The 27,248-nt window shown below is 41.1% G+C and overlaps 3 protein-coding genes and 1 pseudogene across 4 annotated transcripts in view; 3 read left to right on the top strand and 1 right to left on the bottom strand.

The window, feature by feature from the left end:
- LOC149979348 (interferon a3-like) overlaps positions 1-27,248 on the bottom strand; it is a 209,741-nt pseudogene that overhangs the window by 71,700 nt on the left and 110,793 nt on the right. The window lies entirely within an intron of this gene.
- ifn3 (type I interferon 3) lies at positions 4,568-6,548 on the top strand. Its single transcript, NM_001160502.1, is given in 5 exon segments — positions 4,568-4,733; positions 4,938-5,015; positions 5,125-5,274; positions 5,921-6,013; positions 6,228-6,548. Coding segments are annotated over 5 exon segments (552 nt in total). The 5' UTR covers positions 4,568-4,598; the 3' UTR covers positions 6,324-6,548.
- LOC118937709 (interferon alpha-7-like) lies at positions 19,310-20,301 on the top strand. The gene is made up of 5 exons (XM_036938097.2): positions 19,310-19,435; positions 19,532-19,618; positions 19,750-19,899; positions 19,997-20,089; positions 20,194-20,301. Exons 1-5 carry the CDS (start codon positions 19,310-19,312, stop codon positions 20,299-20,301), a joined length of 564 nt encoding a protein of 187 aa, XP_036793992.1.
- On the top strand, positions 25,880-26,870 carry LOC110538937 (interferon alpha-7). The gene is made up of 5 exons (XM_021625905.3): positions 25,880-26,005; positions 26,102-26,206; positions 26,320-26,469; positions 26,566-26,658; positions 26,763-26,870. Exons 1-5 carry the CDS (start codon positions 25,880-25,882, stop codon positions 26,868-26,870), a joined length of 582 nt encoding a protein of 193 aa, XP_021481580.2.

A 27,248-nucleotide genomic window follows, 5' to 3' on the forward strand; every position in this document is an offset into this window, starting at 1 on the left:
TACCCTGTGGTTTTGGGTGGTCCATATATTTCGCGCCTTGTGTTGTGGGCTTGTTTGTTTGTGCCGTATTAAAGTGCACTTTTCCCCGCGGAACTCTCTGCGCCTGATTCCAATCCTCACACACGTAGTTCCCCGTGACTACTTCAACATTTTACATAAGATATATCCATGTAATTCTATGATATCCAAATTTGTGGATACAAGTGATTATCTCATCAGGGCAGAAGTACTGAATACGTACTTTGGGCACATTGCAGCAGTCCTAAAAGAAAAGGTAGACTATAGGTTAAAAACAAATAGACAATTTGGACAATTTTACCCTTCATTACCAGTATTACCCTCCATACACCCTACAGTTAATTCTGGAACACAACTCTGATAGCCTTCTGTGGGCCAACAGAACATGAATTTGAACTTGCAGAACTTTTTTACAATTGAGTTTTAGAATTGTGCTTGATTTTAAAAGCCTACTATTCTACAATCATGTAATGTGCAACGTCAAATAGCAATATTAAACATGTATTTATTTATTTATTTATTTATCAATGTTATTTATTTATGTATGCCTATTTATGAATTTATTGATGTATCTATTTGAAAATCATCAAATGTTAAGTTAATAAACATTTGTATACTTTTAAATATTATTAATCTGAGTGCTCATTCTGTAGCCCAGTCTGTCCATGTGTGAACATTCAGATTTGTATTAAACATGCTCAGGTCATATGGATGTCAGTACTATTAGTCCTATAGCCTACGAATCCATTAAGGAAAGTCAAATGTATCTTCTCAAAATGTAGTTATATTGAAAATCCTTTTTGTCAATGAAGTGTGTTTTAACACTGGACAGGGCGGGCCTGTTTTGAACGTTGTACTTTGAGCTCCTATACGACTTAATTTGTTGATAGGCATACAATGTTGTTCTATCAATGCCATTACCAGTTCATTTTAACAGTTACATAAGATAAATACTTAATATAAAAGCTGCATAATCAGAAACCTACATCTCCAATGAACGTCGTCGTCATCATCACATCAGCATCATCATCAGCATCATTATATGAGACGACATATCAATGTGATTTTCCTGCTCATTCACATTAGGCCAAACTCAAACGTCATCGTCATCATTTTCGTCGTCTTGGTAAGCGCCCAATAAAGGCTAATCTGGGGCAAATACAATTTTTTTAACCAGAAATGAACAAACTGTATAAAGTTGGAATTTGCAGAAACAATGTATTAAGAATGAACCGCATGAGAGAAAATGAAGAGTAAAGCCAATACCACAGCATATTACTCTCGATTTTAGAGGCGGGTCGGCTTCAGCTTTCATTCAACACTATCAGTCACTCTGTCAATAAAATGTGTCTACTTTTCAAAGATGTGCAATATAAACACTGAACAGTCATGCTTCAGATTGATCTACCTGATTAAAAGAAAGTCACAACAGCAACATGTGATTGCTGTGCTACGCCTATTGAAACAACTGTCTGGTTAACCCTACACAGAATCTGAAAAATGTGGTGAGCAATGTCCACAATATTGACCATGGCCCCCATTTGCTAAAATGAAGCCCTGCAACATTGTAGAAATAGGCAACTGTTTTATTAGTTTTTCATGTAACATTTTGCCTGCTGATTTACTGCTGTCTGTCTGACCTCATGAAATGCATTGCTCCAATACATTCTCCGCAAAGACGTATAAAAACTGTTAACTTGCTGGACAAAAAAATAATTCTTATTAATTTCACAATAGCATAATTAAGAATCACCCACTAAAAAAATTGGCTTATAAAACCAGGCGAAAGCCTGAACCATGCAGCCTTCTTCAACACAAAGGAATGTTTTATACCTCAAAGTACAGCAGTACCAGGGATATATTATGATGGACAATTTCAGCAATGTAGGTATCATATCGAATCAAGATAAAGATAATTGGTTGTTAATCATTTCGAAAGTCTGTTACACTTAAATTATATCAAAAGAAACATGGTTCTATTGAAATAGTTGAGTATCTGCCTGACTGCTCTGCCGAGGCACAGCTGACTCCGACCGGTGCAAGTGGACACAGTTTAATGTAAGGTTACTATTCCAATACAGTTCACTTTTTGACATTGATATAACTTTATTTCAGAGTGGACACGTTCCAGCTCTGTGTCTAAAGGAAAAGTCGAGCGCATGTTTCCACAGCATGTTTACAAGAACACACAGGCAGGATACACTTCAGTATCATATAGCAAGATTTTGATAGCCTAAAATATAGCGTATGATTTTTTACCATTTCAAAATGATAAATTGATAGTTTAAACATGGAATTTATGAGACACCCTAATGCCTAAAACCCTGTTTTCTATCATGCAGGGCGAGGACCTCTCTGGTTGCATTAGAGGCTTCGGGACATACGGCCCAATTATTTAATGGCCTGACTCCTGTCACGTGGAACAAGGAAACACTGAACCTGTTCAGAAACAGATGACCTAGTTAAGTTAAGAAAGTAAGTATGATCCCTCGTGGTAGCCTAAGCTATATTTGGGGGGCAGACAATACTTGTCACAGGTCTTTAATTTGTAATTTAATCTAAATTATTTTTTGCCTAATATTGTCAGAACTTGACTTAATACAGAACTATTTCACTATCCACCATTTTATATTGTCTCCAGGTCGGGTGTGGTGTTGGGGCATCCTCAGGAGATGGAGGGTCGGTTACTTCTGGTAACGAATCATGAAAACATATGTCGACGAGCTGAACACCGTCTTGAAACAGAAGGTGGGTCCAATATCAAATGTCCTCGAAAAGAGGATAAATTAATCACAGGAAAAGATCACCACAAATCGGATGAATTTTGCTGCCACAACTCACATGTGAAACATGGAACTTCCAAACGCCGTTTTAGTCGAAGGATGCGTAAGCGCGTCACCTGCTGTGGCTGAGTTGACTAAAAAATGAATGTATTGTCTGAGCTCCAGGAACACAGCACATGAGCATGTACGATCTTGGGGGCTTAGGTTTGCTACAAACAGGTGCAGTTAAAAAAATTCCTTGACAGCAGAGTCAAGCGGTGACGAAATCCACTGCAGAGTCAAGCAGTGAGGAAGAAGCGGTCTGTTGGACAATCCATATAATCATCATCAGAGACATGTGACATGTACCTGAGGCTGGTTAATAGATTGATGGATTATATATTTACTGTCTGACTGATTTATTTATATGTGAAGGCTATGTATTTATTTATTCTGTAATTTATTTATATTAAAATTAAATGAAAAAAACATGCATCTATTATCATATTGTTTTGTATTCATTTACATATTAATTCATCCATTCAGTCTTTCATGCATTAATTTGTTCATATGCAATATGCAGTTCAAAACAACAACATAGTGGAGTCTATGCACTACACATAAGCAGATGTAATATATTTATTTCGTACCACGACTGTAGGCTGCCGAAATAAACCTGTTGACCCATTTAACAACATGTGTAATGTGAAATTCATCTCAAGTTTGAAAACAATCAATGGCATTAGGTTACAAGGTAACCTAATATAAAGGCTTAACATAAAAACGGCATAATCAGAAACCTACACCTCCAATTAACGTCGTAGTCATCATTGTCATATGATTTTATATCTGAATGAGATTTTCATGGTTAAAAAAAGTTTGGAAAAATATAGCTACAACCATCATTAGCATTCGGTAAAATTCGCACATTATCGTCAAGGCAAATTTAGGGCATATATAACTCTTTTTTTAAACAAAAATGAACCAACTTTAAAAGGACCTCTTGGAATTTACCGAATCAATTTAATAAGAATGAAGCGCATAAGAGAAAAGGAAAAGTAATTCCCCAGCATGCTGCCAACACCACCGCAATACCACCGCACTTTACTCTCGATTTTAGAGGCGGCGGCTTTAGTCTTCATTCAACACTACCAGTCACTCTATTAATAAAACGTTTTGTTATTTCAAATATTTGCAATATTAACACTGAACAGTAATATTTCAGACTGCACTACCGGATTAAAAGAGAGTCGACAACAGATTAAACGAGTGTGAGCAAAAAGGGATCTCCATGCTACTCCTATCAAAAATACTTTTCTACACAGAATCTGAAAAATGTGGTGTGCAATGTCCAAAACTACAGCATATTTACTAAACATGGCCCTCATTTCATAGGAGAGAGCCCTGTACCATTGTATTATATAAATAACAAATCAGCCACGGTTTTCTTAGTTTTTAATATTCAATATGGCCTACATTTTAACACCTGCTGAATATGTTAGCATGAAATGCATTGCCCCAATGCAATTCTCTACATATGAGAACTGTTAACTTGATAGGCAAACATTTTCTTGATTAGTTTTACAATAGCATAATTAAGAATTACCCCCTAAAATTGGGGTTTATAAAGGGAAGCGAAAGTCTGAACCATGAAACCCTTCTTCACCACAAAGGGATTTTGATACCTTTACGTAGCGATACTTGGGTTATATAAAATGGGCAACATCAACAGACTAAGTATCATATCAATCAAGATTAAGATAATCGGTCGTTAATCATTTATAATAGCTGTTCCATTCAAGTTCTTATTAAAGAAACATGGCTGTATTGAAATGGTTGAGCATTTGCCTGACTCTGTTCTGCCAAGGCACAGCAGCATCAAAACCTTGCAGGTGGACGCAGTTTAGGTTGGGGAAGCTGAACGATGTGAGCATAGACCTGCTCTCAGATATGGTGAGGAATTTAAACTGCACCAGTCCGCTATTTGATGTGCACAAATTTATGACGAAAATTCGCAATAATATTTATATTTCTATTTTGCATTATAGCTAATATTATTTTTAAGCAATACTTTCACTTTCTGTATCACAAAGTTTCATTTAAGGTTACTATCACAATATAGTTTACTTCTTGATTTTGATATGAATTCTATTTCAGGGTGGACTCTTTCCACTTATGTGTGCAGAAGAAAACGTCGAACAAATGTTTCCAGAGGATCTTTACAAGAACACAGAGGTAGGATACACTTCAGTATATTGATAAACTAAAGTACAGTATGGTAAATTGGAAGTTTAACCATTTATTTAGACACCCAATGCCTAAAACCCTGTTTTATTTTATCCAGGGTGAGGACGTCTCTGTGGTTGCATTGGAGGCTATGCGATATGTGGACCAATTATATAACAACAGTCTGACGTCTGTCACGTGGAACAAAATAAAACTTAACATGTTCCAAAACGTCATATATCGTCAAGTTCAAAACTTAGAGTTATGTGTAAGTACGATCCCTCTTGTGTAGTCTATAGGTTATACGCTGTGTGAACAAAACATTAGCACCTGCTCTTTCCATGACATAGACTGGCCAGCTGAATCCAGGTGAAAGCAATGATCCCTCACTTGTTAGACCCACTCCTATTGGTGTGGAGGAAGGGGCGGAGACAGGTTAAAGAAGGATTTTTAAGCCTTGAGACAATTGAGACATGGATTGTGTACGTGTGCCATTCAGAGGGTGAATGTGCAAGAACAAATATGTCTGGATGTAGGAGTATGGATGTAGGTGCCAGGCGCACCAGTTTGAATGTGTCAAGAACTGCAACACCGCTGGCTTTCTCATGCTCAACCGTTTCCCTTGTGTATGAACAATGGTCCACCACCCAATGGACATCAAGCCAACATGACACAACTGTGGGAAGTATTGGAGTCAACATGGGCCAGTATCGCCGTGGAACACATGCCCTGACGAATTTAGGCTGTTTTGAGGGTAAAACGGGGTGAAACTCAATGTTATGAACGTGTTACTAATGTGGTGTACACATTTTGGGGCAGACAATCGTGGGCATTGGTATATACATAATAATAATTTCTACACTACAATAAAAAATATATATATTTTCATAACCAGCATTTTATATTGTCTCCAGGTCGTAGGCGGTGTTTGGGAATCCTCTGGAGATGGAGGCTCGGTTACTCTGAAAACATATTTCAACAAGCTGAACACGGTCTTGAAAGAGAAGGTGGGTCCAATATCAAATGTCCTCGAATAGAGGCTAAATTAATCTGAGCAAAAGTTCTAGATCACCACAAATAGGACGCATTTCAATGCCACAACTCACATTTGAAACTTGGAATTGCCAAGTGCCGTTTTTATGTCGATGGATGCGCTGGATCAACAACACCTGCAGTGGTTGAGTTGACTGAAATAAAATGTAAATCTTGTACGCTCTCCAGGAACACAGCGCATGCGCATGGGAGATTGTGCGAAAGGAGATTCGCGAAAACTTGGTGCAGTTCAAGAAATTCATCGACAGCAGAGTCAAGCCGTGAGGAGAACCACATAATCATCATTGGAAACGTGACATATTCCTCAGGCTGGTTAACAGATTGATGGCTGATATATATACTGACTGACTGACTGTTCGGCTGCTCGATTGACTGAATGACTGATTTATTTATTTTATATATATTGGTAGATGGATATTTATGTATACACAATGTATTTATTTATTCGTGTTTTATTTATAATACATTTAAATAAAAAATACGTACAACTATTCTCATATTGTTTTCATTCACTTAAATAATTTATTCACGCATGCCTGCATTCATCCATTCATTTCTTTTATGCATAAATTTTTTTATAGACCGACTTTCTAAAGGGGAACTCTGCAGTTCAAACTAAACCAAAGCACACACTCAAACACTCTTTTTGTAAATAGCTGAGAGATGGGGTTGAAAAAATAACCACCGTCACAGAACTATAGATGCAAGGAAGGATGATCCATGAAATCACAATTCTAGTTTGACCTACATTTTGAAGATGTACAGTGGTTGTAAAATGTCTAAATCTGGACACAATTGACATCTTGCCTGACCATTACCATTTTCATTTTGATACCTTAGAGCGGTCGTTTCGGGTGCAGGGCTTGCAAGAGAATTTGTACATCAACATTCAACATTCATTTGTTATTTGAAGACACTCATTATCAACAGGTCGGTAAAGGCTGTAACTTTTAAAGTAGCCAAAGAATTGTGTAGCACATTAATTTACATACATTTATTTTTCCCAACAGAGAGAGATGGTTTTGACAGCATATGTCATTTAATATCAAGTGAGAAGGGTACTGTATTTGCTCGTTCTAGTCAAACTCTGTCATGGAACAAAAGGCACCAGGATTACTTAAGAAATTTAATTTTCAGACAGATAACGACTGTATCTGAATGCATGAGTATGATTTTTTTGCTAGCAACTTAAAATGCCAATGTGACAATATCACTTACTACATTGAATCGTTTCAAACAGTTGCAGACGAGAATTCTACCATTCTATACGTTTTCATGGAGACACTTCATCGTTCTGCAAAACCCTACTTCAGCAAAATGAATCTACTTCTATTAGCAAAGGCTTAAAATAACACAGAAGCCTATATTGAATGGTTGTATTTGAATCACTTTTTCGTTGGTACATTTACTCAATTCAATTTACTGTGGGGTTTCATCATTTCAGGACAACAGTTATTGAATTTGTGAGGTTTTTCGAAATGAAATCGTGTGGAAATGGAAAAATGTACAGATTATGTTGTTTTTTAATAATCACATTGTTTCAACCAATGGTGTAAAACACGTTTGTACATTGGTTTGTTGTGTTGCAACACAATCTCACACTCATTTCGTGCAAATATGTACAAAAATAATTTAGCATATTTCAAGTATTTTTGTGGGTTTTAATGTGGCTTAATTTGAGTGAAAATATACACATTTTGTGCTAGTTAATACGTAGGAAAAGACACATTATTGTGCAACTTCATTCATTGGAACAAACTTTTTCGGGTGTCAAACTTTGTAACAATCTTTTCAAAGTTATTTGAGTAATGCTTGATGAGCAACTGCCTTTTTGTTGTCCCAATAATACTTATATATATTTTAAAAAACATGATAACACCAAATATTGTTAATTAACCAGGTTGTCACCAAAATAATTATATAATAGAAGCCTTACATAGTTTTTTTATTTTTATTAATGCCAAAACCGTTTCCTATGCTTGTTTTCTCTTAATTCTTTAGGAGACTGGTGTATTTGGAGTCAGAAAGACCCTTTTCTCATGTAGCCAACAATAGGCCTTTACTATTGTCTACATAACGCATTTCATAGTTCGTGGAGACTACAGTACATTACACAATTGTCTTTATTTATTCTTCCTAGGGCTACAATTCTCTTTCTTTATATATTCTTTAAGGGGTTTTCTTTATTTTTACTATATTCTACATTGTGAAATAATAGTGAAGACATCACAACTTTGAGATAACACATATGGAATCATGTAGTAACCAAAATAGTGTTAAGCAAATCCAAATTGATTTTAGTCAAAAATATGCCTAGTCAAATCTTATCCAGCTGGGACAATAAAGAGAGTCGTCAATATTTATGTAGTGCTTGATGAACAGAGCAACAAATCTCTGGCCAAGACAGCGTTTTTGAATCTCTTCAACATCAATGACAACTCTGCTCCATATACCATGAAGACCTGTTCTGGGGTAACAGAGACTTCAGGCAGGAGAGTCGTCAACTTCATGGTGGAGTCTATAGACGGACACATGCAGCTCACTCTCCCTGCTCTGATAGACTGCGACATGATGCCAGACGATAGGCCATGCAGGTCATGAACTGTCTCACATCACTTCGCAGGACTTTTGACAAAAAGCCTGACATGAAATGTTCTTCATGCAAAAGATGCTGATAACGACCAAGTCAAACCTTCTCCACCACTAGAGGGAGACAAAGAACACTGGTATCTGTCCATATTTGGTGTTCACTATCCACAAAAGCCTGAAAATACAAGAGTAGTGTTTGACTCCAGTGCTAAGCGTCAACGAGTGTCACTTAACAACGTTCTGCTCAGTGGTCCAGACTTAAACAACACACTCTTGGGCATCCTAATGCGCTTCCGCAAGGATTGTATTGCACTAACGGCAGATGTGTAACAAATGATTTACTGTTTTGGTGTACGTGAGGATCACAGAGATTACTTAAGGTTTCTCTGGTATGAAGACAACAACCCAGATAGAAAACTTAACTGAGTACAGGATGAACACCACAGCCTCCTTGTCTACCACTCAAAGAAGAGAGCTGCACATCTTCTCGGATGCCTCTACTGTTAGGTGCGTGAATGAGGACCCAAAAGCGAATTAACGTAAACAGAGCTTCTTTAATAACAAAACAAACGTAGGCTCAGATGGACCGGCAGATTCCGACAGGACAGGACAAGGTTGCAGCAAACATGACGATAGTCTGGTTCAGGCATGAATAACACAAACAAGAATCCGACAAAGACAGAAACAAAAACAGAGAGAGATATAGAGGACTAATCAGAGGGAAAAAGGGAACAGGTGGGAAAATGGGTGACGAGGTAGTTAGGAGGAGACAAGGAACAGCTGGGGGAAAGAGGGGGAGAAAAGGTAACCTAATAACGACCAGCAGAGGGAGACAGGGTGAAGGGAAAGGACAGAAACAAGACACAACATGACAATACATGACAGTACCCCCCCACTCACCGAGTGCCTCCTGGCGCACTCGAGGAGGAAACCTGGCGGCAACAGAGGAAATCATCGATCAGCGCACGGTCCAGCACGTCCCGAGAGGGAACCCAACTCCTCTCCTCAGGACCGTACCCCTCCCAATCTACTAGGTACTGATGACCACGGCCCCGAGGACGCATGTCCAAAATCCTACGGACCCTGTAGATGGGTGCGCCCTCGACAAGGATGGGGGGGGGGGGGGGGGAAGACGAGTGGGGGCGCGAAGAACGGGCTTGACACAGGAGACATGGAAGACCGGGTGGACGCGACGAAGATATCGCGGAAGAAGAAGTCGAACTGCGACAGGATTAATGATCTGAGCAATACGGAACGGACCAATGAACCGCGGGGTCAACTTGCGAGAAGCGGTCTTAAGGGGAAGGTTCTGAGTGGAGAGCCAAACTCTCTGACCGCGACAATATCTAGGACTCTTAGTTCTACGCTTATTAGCAGCCCTCACAGTCTGCGCCCTATAACGGCAAAGTGCAGACCTGACCCTCTTCCAGGTGCGCTCGCAACGTTGGACAAAAGCCTGAGCGGAGGGGACGCTGGACTCGGCGAACTGAGATGAGAACAGCGGAGGCTGGTACCCGAGGCTACTCTGAAAAGGAGTTGTGGGCGTATTCTGCCCAGGGGAGCTGTTCTGACCAAGACGCAGGGTTGCGAAAAGAAAGACTGCGTAAGATGCGACCAATAGTCTGATTGGCCCGTTCTGCTTGACCGTTAGACTGGAGGTGAAAGCCGGAAGAGAGACTGCCGGAATCCCCAATCAAACGGCAAAACTCCCTCCAAAATTGAGACGTGAATTGCGGACCTCTGTCCGAAACGACGTCTGACGGAAGGCCATGAATTCTGAAAACATTCTCGATGATGATTTGTGCCGTCTCTTTAGCAGAAGGAAGCTTAGCAAGGGGAATAAAATGAGCCGCCTTAGAGAACCTGTCGACAACCGTAAGAATAACAGTCTTCCCCGCTGACGAAGGCAGTCCGGTGACAAAATCTAAGGCGATGTGAGACCACGGTCGAGAGGGAATGGGAAGCGGCCTGAGACGGCCGGCAGGAGGGGAGTTACCGGACTTAGTCTGCGCGCAGACCGAACAAGCAGCCACGAAACGACGCGTGTCATGCTCCCGGGTGGGCCACCAAAAATGCTGGCGAATGGAAGCAAGCGTACCCCGAACGCCAGGGTGGCCGGCTAACTTGGCAGAGTGAGCCCACTGAAGAACGGCCAGACGAGTAGGAACGGGAACGAAAAGAAGGTTCCTAGGACAAGCGCGCGGCGACGGAGTGTGAGTGAGTGCTTGCTTTACCTGCCTCTCAATTCCCCAGACAGTCAACCCGACAACACGCCCCTCAGGGAGAATCCCCTCGGGGTCAGTGGAGGCTACTGAAGAACTGAAGAGACGAGATAAAGCATCAGGCTTGGTGTTCTTAGAGCCCGGACGATAAGAAATCACGAACTCGAAACGAGCGAAAAACAGCGCCCAGCGCGCCTGACGCGCATTAAGTCGTTTGGCAGAACGGATGTACTCAAGGTTCCTATGGTCGGTCCAAACGACAAAAGGAACGGTCGCCCCCTCCAACTACTGTCGCCATTCGCCTAGGGCTAAGCGGATGGCGAGCAGTTCGCGGTTTCCCACATCATAGTTACGTTCCGACGGCGACAGGCGATGAGAAAAATACGCGCAAGGGTGGACCTTGTCGTCAGAGAGGGAGCGCTGAGAAAGAATGGCTCCCACGCCCACCTCTGACGCGTCAACCTCGACAACGAACTGTCTAGAGACGTCAGGTGTAACAAGGATAGGTGCGGATGTAAAACGATTCTTGAGGAGATCAAAAGCTCCCTGGGCGGAAACGGACCACTTAAAGCACGTCTTGACAGAAGTAAGGGCTGTGAGAGGAGCTGCCACCTGACCGAAATTACGGATGAAACGACGATAGAAGTTCGCGAAGCCGAGAAAGCGCTGCAGCTCGACGCGTGACTTAGGGACGGGCCAATCAATGACAGCTTGGACCTTAGCGGGATCCATCTTAATGCCTTCAGCGGAAATAACAGAACCGAGAAATGTGACGGAGGAGGCATGAAAAGTGCACTTCTCAGCCTTCACAAAAAGACAATTCTCTAAAAGGCGCTGGAGGACACGTCGAACGTGCTGAACATGAATCTGGAGTGACGGTGAAAAAATCAGGATATCGTCAAGGTAAACGAAAACAAAGATGTTCAGCATGTCTCTCAGGACATCATTGACTAATGCCTGAAAGACAGCTGGAGCGTTAGCGAGGCCGAAAGGAAGAACCCGGTATTCAAAGTGCCCTAACGGAGTGTTAAACGCCGTCTTCCACTCGTCCCCCTCCCTGATGCGCACGAGATGGTAAGCGTTACGAAGGTCCAACTTAGTGAAAAACCTGGCTCCCTGCAGGATCTCGAAGGCTGAAGACATAAGAGGAAGCGGATAACGATTCTTCACTGTTATGTCATTCAGCCCTCGATAATCTATGCAGGGGCGCAGGGACCCGTCCTTCTTCTTAACAAAAAAAAACCCCGCTCCGGCGGGAGAGGAGGAGGGGACTATGGTACCGGCGGCAAGAGCTACAGACAAATAATCTTCGAGAGCCTTACGTTCGGGAGCCGACAGAGAGTATAGTCTACCCCGGGGGGGAGTGGTTCCCGGAAGGAGATCAATACTACAATCATACGACCGGTGTGGAGGAAGAGAGGTGGCCCTGGACCGACTGAACACCGTGCGCAGATCGTGATATTCCTCCGGCACCCCTGTCAAATCACCAGGCTCCTCCTGTGAAGAAGAGATAGAGGAAACAGGAGGGATAGCAGACATTAAACATTTCACATGACAAGAGACGTTCCAGGAGAGGATAGAATTACTAGACCAATTAATAGAAGGATTATGACAAACTAGCCAGGGATGGCCCAAAACAACAGGTGTAAAAGGTGAATGAAAAATTAAAAAAGAAATGGTTTCGCTATGATTACCAGAAACAGTGAGGGTTAAAGGTAGCGTCTCACGCTGAATCCTGGGGAGAGGACTACCATCCAGGGCGAACAAGGCCGTGGACTCCCTTAACTGTCTGAGAGGAATGTCATGTTCCCGAGCCCAGGTCTCGTCCATAAAACAGCCCTCCGCCCCAGAGTCTATTAAGGCACTGCAGGAAGCTGACGAACCGGTCCAGCGTAGATGGACCGACAAGGTAGTGCAGGATCTTGAAGGAGAGACAGGAGTAGTAGCACTCACCAGTAGCCCTCCGCTTACTGATGAGCTCTGGCTTTTACTGGACATGAAGTGACAAAATGACCAGCAGAACCGCAATAGAGACAGAGGCGGTTGGTGATTCTCCGTTCCCTCTCCTTAGTCGAGATGCGGATACCTCCCAGCTGCATAGGCTCAGCACCCGAGCCGGCAGAGGAAGATGGTAGTGATGCGGAGAGGGGGGCAACGGAGAACGCGAGCTCCTTTCCACGAGCTCGGTGACGAAGATCAACCCGTCGCTCAATGCGAATAGCGAGTTCAATCAAGGAATCCACGCTGGAAGGAACCTCCCGGGAGAGAATCTCATCCTTTACCTCTGCGCGGAGACCCTCCAGAAAACGAGCGAGCAAAGCCGGCTCGTTCCAGCCACTGGAGGCAGCAAGAGTGCGAAACTCAATAGAGTAGTCTGTTATGGATCGATTACCTTGACATAGGGAAGACAGGACCCTGGAAGCCTCCTCCCCAAAAACAGATCGATCAAAAACCCGTATCATCTCCTCCTTAAAGTCCTGATACTGGTTAGTACACTCAGCCCTTGCCTCCCAGATTGCCGTGCCCCACTCACGAGCCCGTCCAGTAAGGAGAGATATGACGTAGGCGACACGAGCAGTGCTCCTGGAGTAAGTGTTGGGCTGGAGAGAAAACACAATATCACACTGGGTGAGGAACGAGCGGCATTCAGTGGGCTCCCCAGAGTAACACGGCGGGTTATTGATTCTGGGCTCCGGAGATTCGAAAGCCCTGGAAGTGGCCGGTGGATCGAGGCGGAGATGGTGAACCTGTTCTGTGAGGTTGGAGACTTGGGTGGCCAGGGTCTCAACGGCATGTCGAGCAGCAGACAATTCCTGCTCGTGTCTGCCTAGCATCGCTCCCTGGATCTCGACGGCTGAGTGGAGAGGATCCGAAGTCGCTGGGTCCATTCTTGGTCGGATTCTTCTGTTAGGTGCGTGAATGAGGACCCAAAAGCGAATTAACGTAAACAGAGCTTCTTTAATAACAAAACAAACGTAGGCTCAGATGGACCGGCAGATTCCGACAGGACAGGACAAGGTTGCAGCAAACATGACGATAGTCTGGTTCAGGCATGAATAACACAAACAAGAATCCGACAAAGACAGAAACAAAAACAGAGAGAGATATAGAGGACTAATCAGAGGGAAAAAGGGAACAGGTGGGAAAAGGGGTGACGAGGTAGTTAGGAGGAGACAAGGAACAGCTGGGGGAAAGAGGGGGAGAAAAGGTAACCTAATAACGACCAGCAGAGGGAGACAGGGTGAAGGGAAAGGACAGAAACAAGACACAACATGACAATACATGACATCTACAGTAGCCATAGGAGTGGTAGCCTACCTGAGAGTTATTGACTCTGAAAGGTCAATGCCATGTTGGATTTATCTTGGGGAAATCAAAATTGGCCCCTCAGCCGGCCAACGCTATCCCACGCCTAGAACTGTGTGAGGCTGTGCTAGCTGTTGAGATGGATGAACTGATCAGAGTTTTACACAAACAGTAAGATAGTTCTCGGTTACATCCACAATGTCACCAAAAGATTCTATGTGTATGTTGCCAATAGGGTAACTCACATCAGGAATTCTACCCATCCAGTGGTGTTATGTAAACACCAACAGCAGTCCAGCAGACCATGCAACCAGGCCCATACTAGCTGTGCTCTTAAAGCACACCAGTTGGTTCTCATGTCCACCTTTCCTGACCCAAGCAAACTCAAGTGAGTCTGAGACAATCAATTTTGACCTTGTAGAGCCTCACACAGATGCAAAGATTCAAGCAGACGTCACTGCCTTTGCCACTAAGATTTCTGAAGCTCAACTCGGCTCTCATCACTTTGAGAGGTTCTCAAGCTGGAAAGCTCTCAATCGAGCCATAGCACGACTCATTAATGTTGCCAGATCCTTCTATGAAGGTGCGGACGACACCAATTGCAGAGGCTGGCATGACTGCAATAAACCATGCAGTACAAGTGAGTTGTCACAAGCCAAAACAGCAATCATTCACTGTGTGCAACATGAATCCTTCAAAAAGGAATTCAAATGCCTTGAAAAAGGAAAAGAGTTCCTAAAATAATGTACACTCAAAAAGCTGAACCCAGTGAATGATGAGGATGGATTGCTGAGGGTGGGAGGCTGCTTATTCTCTGCTTACATTGACACAAGACGGAAAACATCCTCTCATCATCACATCATGTTGCCACTCTGCTGGTAAGACATTATCACAAGCAAGTGGCTCACCAGGGCCGTCATTTTTCAGATGGAGCTATTCGAGCAGCAGGCTTCTGGATTATTGGGAGCAAACGTCTGGTCTCTGGTATCATTCACAAGTGTGTCACCTGCCGCAAAGTTAGAGGGAGGATACTTGACCAAAACAAGTGGTCAAGTATCCTATCCCGTGGTCCAGCAAAAGTGCTATGCTCTGATTGAGGTTCAAACTTCATAGGTGCCTGCAAGGAACTGGGAATCGACAGAAATGACTCAGAACTGACTAAATACCTCTCAGACAAGGGATGTACTTAAATATTTAATCCCCCACACTCGTCTCAAATGGGTTGTTCTTGGGAGAGACTCATTGGGGTTGCCAAATGCTGTTTCAGACGGGCTCCACTCATCTCACACATGAGGTCTTGAGCACTCTTATGGAAATAATCCATGCGAGACCCCTCACGTCAATGTTAACCGACCCTGACATGCCTGCCATTCTCACACCCTGAATGTAACTGACACAAGAGGCCAGCACTTCCTGAGCCCCTTCTGGATACTTCAGCATGAATGACCTTAATGGAAAACAGTGGAACAAGTCCAGTGTATCGCTGACACCTTTTGGAAAGGATGGAGACAGGAGTACCTGACAACGCTGCAGAGACGCAGAAAAGACAAATGTAAAAGTGGGAGATGTTGTCTTATTGAAAGACAGTCAGGCGCACAGAAATGACTGACAAAAAAGTTAGGAAAGTAGAACCAAAAAATTGTCAAGCAAGAGGCTGCTAACGTGTTTCTGAGACCAATCTCAGAGATTGTTGTTCTTCTTTCTGAAGCATCCTAGAGACAAAATATACATTTTTATAAAAGGACATTATTTGTTTCTTGATACATGTTTTATTTCATAACGGCACAATTTCTTTATACCAGAGTGTGCTGCCATCCTGTTAGAAGGTAACATATTATTTTATTACGGTGGTTAAAACTGATTTTCATTGTGTTCCATGGTGTTTGTCGCCTCCTATTGGAGCTTTCTGGTACTTAGACTGTACGGAAACAGAAAGTAGAATAGAGTCGTCGTTCTGCACGCAGAGAGATGCAGCTAAAAGCAACGCTACGGTGCTGTTCTTTCTGTGCAGTTATTTCTTGTTACGCTTCAGCACCAGAAAATATTTATTTGTAAATTAGATTCAAGCATATTGCTAGTGATGATAATATTATTATTGATAGAATTGCTTGCAATGTTAGTTGGTTGCATTTACTCACACAAATTGGCTTGCCTTTCATGTATGCCGTCAGCTGTATTAGTTTGCTCGTGAGTAATTAAACGAATTGTAAAAATAAAATACTGTAGTTTTCTTACTGTTTCTAGTGTAATATGCTTTGTTATTGTACAGAGGTGTTTGCACATTATTAGAGTAATGAACAAGTTGGCTAGTTGCAACTCATATGGTAATTGTCTGTCTGGTTTGGCATCATGCCAGACACATGGTACCTTGGCATGTGCGTTGTATTTAAACGTTTTCAACATATTAAATCCAGAAAAGTCACGCCTTGGGAGTTTTATTGAAGATTTAGTTGTTAGCTATCTGTGTAGTTTTGCATGGGAACGCAATTCCAGGGCAGAATAGAGATACTGAAATGATTGAAATACCCTAATCCTAAACTATGTTCAATGTCATCAGCAATTTCCAGTGACAAATGCTCAGTCTGACGCCTTTAGTCTATGGTTTTCACAGCCCTATAGTAATAATGCAAGTTATATCAACTTACAAAAGGGTGTATTTACAACGCCTGGGGTATAACATGTTGGGCAAAGTGGTATAGGAGAGTCTGACATGACCCCTAACTTGAGTTCAGTCTTCGCCAATGAGAACCAAGAGGGAAACTGCTTTGTATTTCATGACACGGAAAGGCCTCGATTCTACCCATATGATGTGGATCATTGTCAGGTTGTTTGATACAGTGCATTCGGAATGTATTCAGACCCCTTGACTTTTTCCATATATTGTTACATTACACCTTATTCTAAAAATCAATCATCATTGATCTACAAATAACACCACACAATGACAAAGTGAAAACAAGTTTTTAGGCATTTTTGCAAATGTATTAAAAATAAAAACAGAAATACCAAGACATTTCCTAAAGCTGGCCGCCCGGCCAAACTGAGCAATCGGGAGAGAAAGCCCTTGGTTATGAAGGTGACCAAGAACTTAAATGTCACTCTGACACTCTGACAGAGCTCCAGAGTTCCTCTTTGGAGATGGAAGAACCTTCCAGAAGGACAACCATCTCTGCAGCACTCCACCAATCAGGCATTTATGGTAGAGTGGCCAGACAGAAGCCACGCCCCAGTAAAAGGCACATGACAGTCCGCTTGGAGTTTGCCAAAATGCACCTATTGGAGTAAGAACATGAGAAACAAGATGATCTGATCTGATGAAACCAAGTATGAACTCTTGGCCTGAATGCCAAGCATCACTTCTGGAGGAAACGTGGCACCATCCCTACGGTGAAGCATGGTGGTGGCAGCATCACATGGTGGGGTTGTTTTTCAGCAGCAGGGACTAGGAGACTAGTCAGGATCGAGGGAATGATGAACAGAGCAAAGTACAGAGAGATCCTTGATGAAAACCTGCTCCAGAGAGCTCAGGACCTCTGACTTGGGAGAAGGTTCACCTTCCAGAAGGACAATGACCCTAACCACACAGCCAAGACAACACAGGAGTGGCATCAGGACAAGTCTCTGAATGTCCTTGAATTGCCCAACCAGAGCCTGGACTTGAACAGATTGAACATCTCTGGAGAGACCTGAAAATAGCTGTGCAGCGACGCTACCCATCCAACTTGACAGATCTTGAGAGGATCTGCAGAGAAAAATGGGAGAAACTCCCCAAATACAGGTGTGCCAAGCCTGTAGTGTCATACCCATGAAGACTCTAGGCTGTACTCGGTGCCAAAGGTGCTTCAACAACGTACTGAGTAAAGGGTCTTAATACTTATGTAAATGTGTTATTTCAGTTTTAAATTTGTAATTCATTTTCAAACATGTCTCAAAATCCGTTTTAGCTTTCTTGTTTAAAAAAACAACACTCAGGAAATATTTTTTTGGGGTAGGCACAAAACTCACTCCATACTTCAATTTTTTTTACCAGCACTGGTTACCTCCAGATGAGTTCTGTGACATTAATGGGGAGTTTAGAGCAAAACGAGAATCTCCCCTTTCCACAGTGGGTTCACATTAGTTTGTAGTCCAAACGGTTTTAACCTCCAAACAGAAGTTGGCACATTGATGGTACCGACATCAGACAAGTCCTTTGACACGTGTGTGGGTCGTAGAGCAAAAGGGAGAGCATTATCATATCGTGTAAGTCCCTCCTTTCCATAGAGTGGTCATTATCCCCATCGGGAGAATGAAAATATTTGGCATGGGTCCCCAGATCCTCAAAAAGTTATACAGCAGAGATCATCCTGACCGCTTGCATCACTTCCTGATATGGCAACTGCTCTGCATCTGGCCGTAAGGCGCTACAGAGGGTAGTACGTACGGTCCAGTTAATCGCCGGGGCCAAGCTTCCTGCCATACAGGACCTATATACTAGGCGGTGTCGGAGGAAAGCCCAAAAAATTGTCAAAGACTTCAGACGCCGAAGTCATAGACTGTTATCTCTGCTACTGCACTGTACTTGACCCAAAGGCTCCTTAACAGCGTCTACCTCCAAGCCATAAGACTGCTGATCAATTAAAAAAATGGCCGGGTTCCTAGTAAAATAAAGACATGAAGAGGTCTGTTGCATTCATTGTGAAGTTAAGGGGTCGTTGTTCTAATTGTCTTTCTTAGAAACGTTTGAGCTTTCACAAGACCAGCTATGAGTTACTTTCTTTCAACCTGCCTCCCATGAAGGAACACTCGAAACATGCTGAGAGAGAAGTGGAGCACACGAAAAGAGAAATCCGGTCTTGCGGTTCACTAGGCAAAACTTTCCCAAATTCATTCATTTTAACTCCTAATTTAGCGAAACACCCTTTCACTTTTTGTACATCCTTTCAATCCTCACTATTTAAATTCACCCGCAGATATGGGATCAGAACACAAACCACATTCTCACTGGAGGAAAATTAAAATTTACTGGCAACAGGTGAGTCAACAATATGCTATCATTTGATTATTGATTCAGGGTACAAATAATGAATTATTTTCAGGATTATATTCGACTAACAATGATAATCTGCTACAGATCATCTAACTACAACAAGAATGACACTTCAGACTGTCACTTGGATGAGCGCATTCCTCTGCCTCGCGCAAGTTTGCTCCGTGCCCATGCCTTGCCAGCTACAAGGACAGCTGGTGCGAATAACCCACAACCTACTGAGAGACATGGTACATTTTTTAAATGACTTTTGTCTTGAAAAGTATTATCCAACTATGTTTAACTGAATAGCACAACTTGATTGCGGTGTTTTCTCTAACTTCCAGGGGGGTAATTTTCCTCTGGAGTGCCTGCAGGAGAATGTCTTCGTGGCATTCCCAGCCACCGCATTTACAATCTCCGGCGAATCACAGGTAAGGGCAAGCGAGCATGTCGAAGTGTTCTTTACAGCATGAAAGAGTATTTGCAGCCGTTAGGATAAGAAAGTAGAAAACTTTAAACTGCCATTTATGTTATTTAAAATTATTGTTGTTGTCCGTTTCAGTTGAGCAGCAGTGGTGCTATGGCTATTTATGAGACATTGAAGAACATCGACACATTGTTTGGAGCTGACGACCTGCCTACTAAGTGGGACCAACAGAAGTTGGAGAATTTTCAGAATATTGTATACCGCCAGATTGAAGAGAGCAAATGTGTGAGTTACTATACCAACACAGATAGGTTAACTGTTTAATTGTGGTATTGTGACATTTTTTATTATTATTCATCGCCTGCCTTTTTCTTTCTGGCAGATGATGGGCAGTGTGGATACAAGTGATTATCTCATCAGGACAGAAGGACTGAAGACGTACTTTGGGAACATCGCAGCAGTCCTAAAAGAAAAGGTAGACTATAGGTTAAACACAAATATACACATTGTTTTAATAATATCTCTACATTGGACAATATTACCCTACATTGCCCTAACAGTTTATTTGTATTTTCACAGAATTTCAGTTACTGCGCCTGGGAAGTGGTTCGAAAAGAGCTCCTGTACAGCCTACAGTTCATTCTGGAACACAACTCTGATAGCCTTCTGTGGGCCAACAGAACATGAATTTGAACTTGCAGAACTTTTTTACAATTGTGTTTTACGATTGTGCTTGATTTTAAAAGCCTACTCTTCTACAATAATCTAATGTGGAACGTCAAATAGCTATATTAAATATGTATTTATTTATTTAACAAGGTTATTTATTTATGTATGCCTATTTATTCATTTATTGATTCATCTATTTGAAAATCTGTTGCTCTTTTTCAATTGTTAAGTTAATAAACATTTCTATAATTTTTAATATTGTTAATCTGAGTGCTCATTCTGTAGCCAAGTCTGTCGATGTGTGAACATTCATATTTGTGTTAAACATGCTCAGGACATATGGATGACAGTACAAAATGTAGTTATACTCAAAAGCTTTTTGTCAATGAAGTGTGTTTTAACACTGGACAGGGCGGGCCTGTTTTGAACGTTGTACTTTGAGCTCCTATACGACTTAATTTGTTGATAGGCATACAATGTTGTTCTATCAATGCCACGATCAGTTCGTTGTTGCAAAGTTTCATAAGATAAATACTTAATATGAATATAAAAGCTGCATAATCAGAAACCTACATCTCCAATTAACGTCTTCGTCATCATCACATCACCATCAGCAACAGCATCATTATATGAGTCTATATATCAGGCTTTCGTACTCATTCACATTAGGCCAAACTCACACATCATCGTCATCATTTTCGTCGTCTTGGTAAGCACCCAATAAAGGCTAATCTAGGGCACATACTCGTTTATCAACTAGAAATGACCAAATTGTAAAAAGTTGGAATTTACCGAATCAATGTAATAAGAATGAACCGCATGAGAGAAAAGGAAAAGTGAAGACAATACCACCGCCCTCTACTCTCCATTTTAGAGGCGGGTCGGCTTCAGCCTTCATTCAACACTACCAGTCACCACCAGTTAACTACCAGTTAATAAAATGTGTTTTTATTTCAAAGATGTGCGATATTAACACTGAACAGTCATTCTTCAGATTGATCTACCCGATTAAAAGAAAGTCACCACAGACTTAACGTGTGAGCAAAATATGATCGCTGTTCCTCGCCTATTGAAACAAGTTTCTGGTTAACCCTACACAGAATCTAAAAGATGTGGTGAGCAATGTCCACAATATTGACCATGGCCTTCATTTACTAAGATGAAGCCCTGCACCATTGTATAAATAGGCTACTGTTTTATTAGTTTTTTATATTCAATATTGCTTGCTGAATAACTGCTGTCTGACCTCATGAAATGCATTGCTCCAATGCAATTCTATGCAAAGACATGTATGAAAACTGTTATTTTGCTGGACAAAAAACACTCTTATTAATTTTACAATATCATAATTAAGAATCACCCACTGAAAAGTTGGATTTATAAAGGGAAGCGAAAGCCTGAACCATGCAGCCTTCTTCACCACAAAGGAATGTTTATATCTCAACGTACAGCGGCACTAGGGTTAATTATATAAGATGGGCTACTTCATCATAATTGTAGAAGATGGACAACTTTAGCAATGTAGGTATCATATCGAATCAAGATTAAGATAATCGGTTGTTAATAATATCGAAAGTCTGCTACACTTAAGTGATATCAAAAGAAACATGGTTCTATGGAAATAGTTGAGTGTCTGCCTGACTCTGTTCGGCCGAGGCACAGCTGACTCCGATTGGTGCAGGTGGACGCAGTTTATGCACCAACCCGCTAAATTTTGCACCAAATTCCGCTCTTTGTTGAACACAGATTGATGCTCAATACATCTCATTATTAGGCCTACATTTATTTAATTTCATTATAACACATTTTATTTAACCAATGCTTTCACTATCTGTACCACAACGTTTAATGTAAGGTTACTATTCCAATACAGTTCACTTTTTGACATTGATATGACTTTATTTCAGAGTGGACACGTTCCAGCTCTGTGTCTAAAGGAAAAGTCGAGCGCGTGTTTCCAGAGCATGTTTACAAGAACACACAGGCAGGATACACTTCAGTATCATATAGCAAGATGTTGATAGCCTAAACTATAGTATATTATTTTTTTACAATTTCAAAATGATAAATTGGACGCCTAAAACCCTGTTTTCTATTTTGCAGGGCGAGGACATCTCTGTGGTTGCATTAGAGGCTTCGGGATACATTGCCCAGTTATTTAATGGCCTGACTCCTGTCACGTGGAACAAGGAAAGGCTGAACCTGTTGATAAACAGATGACCTAGTTAAGTTAAGAAACTAGAGGGATGCGTAAGTATGATCCCTCATTGTGGAGCCTAAGCTATATTTGGGGGGCAGACAATAATTGGCACAGGTCTTTAAATTGTGATTTAATCTAAATTATTTTTGCATAATATTTTCAGAACATATCTTAAGACAGAACTAATTCACTGACCACCATTTTATATTGTCTCCAGGTCGGGTGTGGTGTTGGGGCATCCTCTGGAGATGGAGGCTCGGTTACTTCTGGTAACGCGTCATGAAAACATATTTCGACAAGCTGAACACCGTCTTGAAACAAAAGGTGGGTCCAATATCAAATGTCCTCGAAAAGAGGCTAAATTAATCAGATGAAAAGTTCTACATCACCGCAAATCGGATGAATTTTGCTGCCACAACTCACATGTGAAACATGGAACTTCCAAACGCCGTTTTTGTCTTCGGATGCGTTGGCGCAGCATTCCTCGACAGCAGAGTCAAGCGGTGACGAAATCGACTGCAGAGTCAAGCGGTGACGAAATCGACTGCAGAGTCAAGCGGTGACGAAATCGACTGCAGAGTCAAGCGGTGACGAAATCGACTGCAGAGTCAAGCAGTGAGGAAGAAGCGGTCCGTTGGACAAACCACATAATCACCAGAGACATGTGACATGTACCTGAGGCTGGCTAATAGATTGATGGATGATATATTTACTGACTGACTGATTTATTTATATGTGAAGGCTATGCATTTATTTATTCCTTTACCATTTTATACTAAAATAAAAAAATAAAAACATGCATATATTATCATATTGTTTGTATTAATTTACATATTCAGCCATCCATGCATTCATCCATTCAGACTTTCATGCATTAATTTGTTTACAGGCAATATGCAGTTCAAAACAACAGCATAGTGGTCACTCAACCCATATTTTGGTAAATAGCTGAGTGATAGGTTTCAATAAAAGTCACCACTGTCAGAAAGATATTGATTCAAGTAATGACCATCCAAGAGTTTAAAATTATAATTTTAACTACATTTTGAAGCTATACCATGTTTGTTTAGATGTAGTTTCAAACAATGTCATAAAAAAATAACATTTTGGGTTCTGTTGAGGTAAGACAGGTGAACGAAGCTCATGAGGCATTTAAAAGGTATATACAGTGCCTTGCGAAAGTATTCCGTCCTCTTGAACTTTGCGACCTTTTGCCACATTTCAGGCTTCAAACATAAAGATATAAAACTGTATTTTTTTGTGAAGAATCAACAACAAGTGGGACACAATCATGAAGTGGAACGACATTTATTGGATATTTCAAACTTTTTTAACAAATCAAAAACTGAAAAATTGGGCGTGCAAAATTTTTCAGCCCCCTTAAGTTAATACTTTGTAGCGCCACCTTTTGCTGCGATTACAGCTGTAAGTCGCTTGGGGTATGTCTCTGTCCATAGGACAACAATCAGCCGTATATTGCACAAATCTGGCCTTTATGGAAGAGTGGCAAGAAGAAAGCCATTTCTTAGAGATATCCATAAAAAGTGTTGTTTAAAGTTTGCCACAAGCCACCTGGGAGACACACCAAACATGTGGAAGAAGGTGCTCTGGTCAGATGAAACCAAAATTGAACTTTTTGGCAACAATGCAAAACGTTATGTTTGGCGTAAAAGCAACACAGCTCATCATCCTGAACACACCATACCCACTGTCAAAGATGGTGGTGGCAGCATCATGGTTTGGGCCTGCTTTTCTTCAGCAGGGACAGGGAAGATGGTTAAAATTGATGCGAAGATGGATGGAGCCAAATACAGGACCATTCTGGAAGAAAACCTGATGGAGTCTGCAAAAGACCTGAGACTGGGACGGATATTTGTCTTCCAACAAGACAATGATCCATAACATAAAGCAAAATCTACAATGGAATGGTTCAAAAATAAACATATCCAGGTGTTAGAATGGCCAAGTCAAAGTCCAGACCTGAATTCAATCGAGAATCTGTGGAAAGAACTGAAAACTGCTGTTCACAAATGCTCTCCATCCAACCTCACTGAGCTCGAGCTGTTTTGCAAGGAGGAATGGGAAAAAATTTCAGTCTCTCGATGTGCAAAACTGATAGAGACATACCCCAAGCGACTTACAGCTGTAATCGCAGCAAAAGGTGGCGCTACAAAGTATTAACTTAAGGGGGCTGAATAATTTTGCACGCCCAATTTTTCAGTTTTTGATCTGTTAAAAAAGTTTGAAATATCCAATAAATGTCGTTCCACTTCATGATTGTGTCCCACTTGTTGTTGATTCTTCACAAAAAAATAGTTTTATATCTTTATGTTTGAAGCCTGAAATGTGGCAAAAGGTCGCAAAGTTCAAGGGGGCCGAATACTTTCGCAAGGCACTGTATTCTTTAAGAGTCAATAAGCCTGTCCATCATTAATTTAAAAGTCTATATGGGATGTAGCAATCGCAGAAATATCCCCTTTTGCTAAGCATATCCCAGACGATGAAAAGTAGTATTATTAGGATTTAGCTATTTTTCTAATAAACCTACGATAACGTCTTCACAACACATTGGTTTATTTATAGGAATATCCTTGCTTGTCTCTCGTAAGGAATAAATAGTCTGATGGTAATGTTCATCAGTTATTGAATCATCAGTTATTATCAAGAGTTTAATTCAAATGTATAGACAAGAATGGGATTAAAGACAGAAGATCCAAACAGAACGAGATCATATTAAATCATCATCTCTCCCTCCCTCCCTCTCACACACCCACACAAACAGAGAAAGACAGACAAACAAACAAGCAAATAGCAGTTTGTGATTGAAAAACAAACATTGTAGTAAGCCTACCCTTAGTCCATAAAAGTGCCATTAGTTTAATGTTGGTGTTAATAAAGACTTAAAGAGGTCTACTGCATTCATTGTATAGTTAAGGGGTCGACATTCTATCTCTCTCTCCTTCTCCCTGTCTTTCTTAGAAACGTTTGAGCTTTCACAAGACCAGCTATGAGTTACTTTCTTTCAACGTGCCTCCCATGAAGGAACACTCGAAACACGATGAGAGGGAAGTGGAGCACATGGAAAGAGAAATCCGGTCTTGCGGTTCACTAGGCAAAACTTTCCCAAATTCATTCATTGTAACACTTAATTTAGCGAGACACCCTTTCACTTTTTGTACATAATTTCAATCCTCACTATTTAAATTCACCCACAGATATGGGATCAGAACACAAACCACATTCTCACTGGAGGAAATTTTTAATTTACTGGCAACAGGTGAGTCAACAATATGCTATCATTTGATATTTGCTTCAGGATACAAAGGAGTAATTATTTTCAGGATTATATTCGACTAACAATGATAATCTGCTACAGATCATCTAACTACAATAAGAATGGCACTTCAGACTATCATTTGGATGAGCGCCTTCCTTTGCCTTGCGCAAGTTTGCTCCATGCCCATGCCTTGCCAGCTACAAGGACAGCTGGTGCGAATAACCCACAACCTACTGAGAGACATGGTACATTTTTTAAATTGCTTTTGTCTTGAGAAGTATTATCCAACTATGTTTAACTGAATAGCTCAACGTCAATGCTGTGTTTTCTCTAACTTTCAGGGGGGTAATTTTCCTCTGGAGTGCCTGCAGGAGAATGTCTTCGTGGCATTCCCAGCCACCGCATTTACAATCTCCGGCGAATCACAGATAAGGGCAAGCGAGCATGTCGAAGTGTTATTTACAGCATGACAGAGTATTTGCAACCGTTAAGATTAAAAAGTAGATAACTTTAAACTGCCATTTATGTTATTTGAAATTATTGTTGTTGTCCGTTTCAGTTGAGCAGCAGTGGTGCTATGGCTATTTATGAGACATTGAAGAACATCGACACATTGTTTGGAGCTGACGACCTGCCTACTAAGTGGGACCAACAGAAGTTGGAGAATTTTCAGAATATTGTATACCGCCAGATTGAAGAGAGCAAATGTGTGAGTTACTATGCCAACACAGATAGGTTAACTGTTTAATTGTGGTATTGTGGCATTTTTTATATTATTCATCGCCTGCCTTTTTCTTTCTGGCAGATGATGGGCAGTGTGGATACAAGTGATTATCTCATCAGGACAGAAGGACTGAAGACGTACTTTGGGAACATTGCAGCAGTCCTAAAAGAAAAGGTAGACTATAGGTTAAACACAAATATACACATTGTTTTAATAATATCTCTACATTGGACAATATTACCCTACATTGCCCTAACAGTTTATTTGTATTTTCACAGAATTTCAGTTACTGCGCCTGGGAAGTGGTTCGAAAAGAGCTCCTGTACAGCCTACAGTTCATTCTGGAACACAACTCTGATAGCCTTCTGTGGGCCAACAGAACATGAATTTGAACTTGCAGAACTTTTTTACAGTTGTGTTTGATTTTAAAAGCTTACTATTCTACAATCATGTAATGTGCAACGTGAAACAGCAGTATTATTTATTCATGTATTTATTTATTTATTTAACAAGGTTATTTTTTATGTATGCCTATTCATGAATTTATTGATTCATCTATTTGAAAATATGTTGCTCTTCATCAAATGTTAAGTTAATAAACATTTCTATAGTTTTAAATATTGTTAATCGGAGTGCTCATTCTGTAGCCCAGTCTGTCGATGTGTGAACATTCATATTTGTATTAAACATGCTCAGAACATATGGATGGCAGTACATTTAGTGCTTTAGCCTACGAATCCATTAAGGAAAGCCCTAATATCAAG

The sequence above is a fragment of the Oncorhynchus mykiss genome, chromosome 12 (genome assembly GCF_057628025.1).
Source record: "Oncorhynchus mykiss isolate SJ-2025 chromosome 12, ASM5762802v1, whole genome shotgun sequence".
NCBI lineage: Eukaryota > Metazoa > Chordata > Actinopteri > Salmoniformes > Salmonidae > Oncorhynchus > Oncorhynchus mykiss.